Here is a 2,577-nt window from a genome sequence, read left to right as displayed (position 1 = left end):
TAAGTTAAAAGAAATTCTTTTTTAAAAAAATAATCATTTTCATGTAAAACAGATTAATTTTTATTCAAAAATGGAAGCTACATTTTCCGTTAAAAACTTGAAGTTATATACCAAAAAAATTGTTAAAAAAATACTCGAATTTTCAATTAAAAAGATAAATTTTCAACCAAAAGTGGAATAGTCATATTAAATATGTAAATATGTCATAAATAAATTTTCAACCAAAAGACACAAAAAGTCCCTGACTCTTTCAAGTTTTTTGTGACTTTCCCCAACTTTCTAGAATTTCCTGACCTTGAGCAACCTTGATTTTAGTCGAAAATATGATGGAAATATTAAATATACGCAAAAAAAGATACCAAAACTTTTTTCAACAATATTTTCGGAACTCTTAGTGATCATTACTAGTCAATTTTAAATTTGCATCAAGACCAATAAATAAATCGTCTAACCAAAAAAAAAAACACGCTCAGCCAATTTAAAACGGTAAAAAACTACCAGATGCCTGGATTAAACTTTCAACTTGATATCTCATGTCGCGTAGGCATGAGTTTGTCGAACAAAAATATATCGGCAAGGCAGGAATCGGACATGTCTTAAATTGGGTCGTAACTTAACACAATTTTTAGTTGGATCATGATTTTAACTATTTACACCTGGATCCTTATTTACTCATTTACATTTCCAAATAATGGGAGTCACAATCTTCCCATAAGGAATTCAGGTTCCCCTCTCACTTTCCGGGCTCTTTACCTCTTCCACGCAATCCACAAAAAAAAAATGTCCAACGAAAAAGTCACCATCTTCACTCTTCTTCACTCTCCTCATCCCACCCAAGCCTCAGACACATTCACATCATATTCACATAATGTCCCCACCACCTTGTGCTGCTTTCCGCGGGCAAAACATGTTTGAGTTTTACCAGCTGTTTCCCAGTCGTCACCAGACCGTCGTTCAGGTCTGGTGTATATATTTAAAAATCTTATCAATTTCAAAATGGTGTCCATATCTTGATGCTGTTCATACAGGCCTCAAACCTGATAACGCGAAGTGAACAGAAAAAATAAAAACATGTGCCTTACGGTAAAAAGTGCTGGACCCAAAAAATTGCAGTGCCTCAATTATATGCACCACAATTGCCACAATCACTATAATTGCTGTAATTACTGCATGATTAAAGTTGCAGTAATTTTAGTTGGGATTATTGCTTTCCTCAGCATAGGTGACGCTGTTGGCGATGTTGTGCCGATTTGCCCCCTACACTCTAACCCTCTATTATAAGGGAAAATGGCGTAACTGAGTGTGCTATACTCTAGTAGACACTCCTCGACTTAAAAGTTATTTTTGCTCGTAACGTGAATCCCGCATGACGCGTGAAGGGTATGCGAATAACTATTTCGTGTGGACCAACGTTTTTGTGTCAGTGAACTTCTTGAAAGGCATCTCCAGTCTTTGGTGTCGTGTCGTGTGGTCCCAAATTTCAAGTACTTTTGGCAATTAGTGAAACTGGAGAACAGAAGTCGATATGGGACTCGCAGGTATGATTTAACAGAAAAATGTATGTTTATGGGATACCATTCTTTCGGTGACGGTATAATTTTCAGAGTTCATTTCAAGTATTAAAAAAAGTAGGCCTGAGTAAAAGCAGTCTTAAGAAGGACTGTCAGGTGTCTTGCGTTGAAAATACTAGCGGGAAGTTTTTACAGTTTTTGTTTGTTTCTGCATACATTACCGTTAGTGTTGACAATAATCCGTAAATGATGTTATGCTAACATATGTAACTGTAAAATAAAATACACAACATAAAATATGTGACATAAAACAATTATACCATTTTTTTCAAAATAACTTCTTGACTCAAATATGCTAATTTTTGTTTAGACGGAAAATTCAATTGGCATAAAGCATATTATATAATATTTTCAAGCACGCATTATACTTGATTTCTTCTGACTTGCAAAGACTCTAACGATCCTTCACAAATTACTACATGTTATGTATCACCAAAATCATTTGTAGCCAGATGTCAATATGTATCAGTGCATAATTAGATTTTAATATCACACAAAGTGACTCAGTCAGGAATTTGAGTAATTTACTCTCTACTCTATCACCGGAAGGATATTAGCCCATGACTTTATCTTTAGGAAAAGAAGTAACTAATGTGTCTAAAGCATTTATTAAATTCATGGAATGTTATATAATTTTCAATTTAATATTTTCGACTTTTTTTTAATACTCATCAATCTACGAGCCTAAGTGTATTTTATTAATATCTGAATCTGCAGATCAATAATGATTGATTATCACTGATATTTTCCACACATATCAGAGATTAGAATGTTGATAATTGATTACATCACTGCTTGAAGAACGAAATCATAATTCAATCATTATTTTGTTTCGACATGCACAATCTTGGAAATCATTTTTTATAATTACAACGTCATATCTTTTCGTATTTGGGACTAATGTATATTTTTGTTATTGATAATGAGAAATAGTCAGCATTCTAATCATAATTGAGAGCAAACAAATATTTAAATTACAAAACAAATGCTATAATGAAAGATATAA

At 33.0% G+C, this 2,577-nt stretch overlaps 1 protein-coding gene across 6 annotated transcripts in view; it reads left to right on the top strand.

Annotated features, from left to right (window-relative positions):
* Positions 1-958: 958 nt before the first annotated feature.
* The window catches only part of LOC117172394 (hepatocyte nuclear factor 4-gamma), a 17,639-nt gene continuing 16,020 nt past the window's right edge, over positions 959-2,577 (top strand). For all 6 annotated transcript variants that reach the window (XM_033360270.1, XM_033360272.1, XM_033360269.1 and 3 more), the window contains exon 1: positions 959-1,538. In XM_033360270.1, coding sequence (XP_033216161.1) covers positions 1,526-1,538 — 13 coding nt within the window. In that variant the 5' untranslated portion in view covers positions 959-1,525. The remainder of the gene's footprint in view (positions 1,539-2,577) is intronic.

This window comes from Belonocnema kinseyi, chromosome 5 (assembly GCF_010883055.1).
Source record: "Belonocnema kinseyi isolate 2016_QV_RU_SX_M_011 chromosome 5, B_treatae_v1, whole genome shotgun sequence".
In the NCBI taxonomy this organism is placed as follows: domain Eukaryota; kingdom Metazoa; phylum Arthropoda; class Insecta; order Hymenoptera; family Cynipidae; genus Belonocnema; species Belonocnema kinseyi.
The sequence above is the reverse complement of the archived record's forward strand: the minus strand, read 5'-3'. Positions and strand labels throughout refer to the sequence as shown.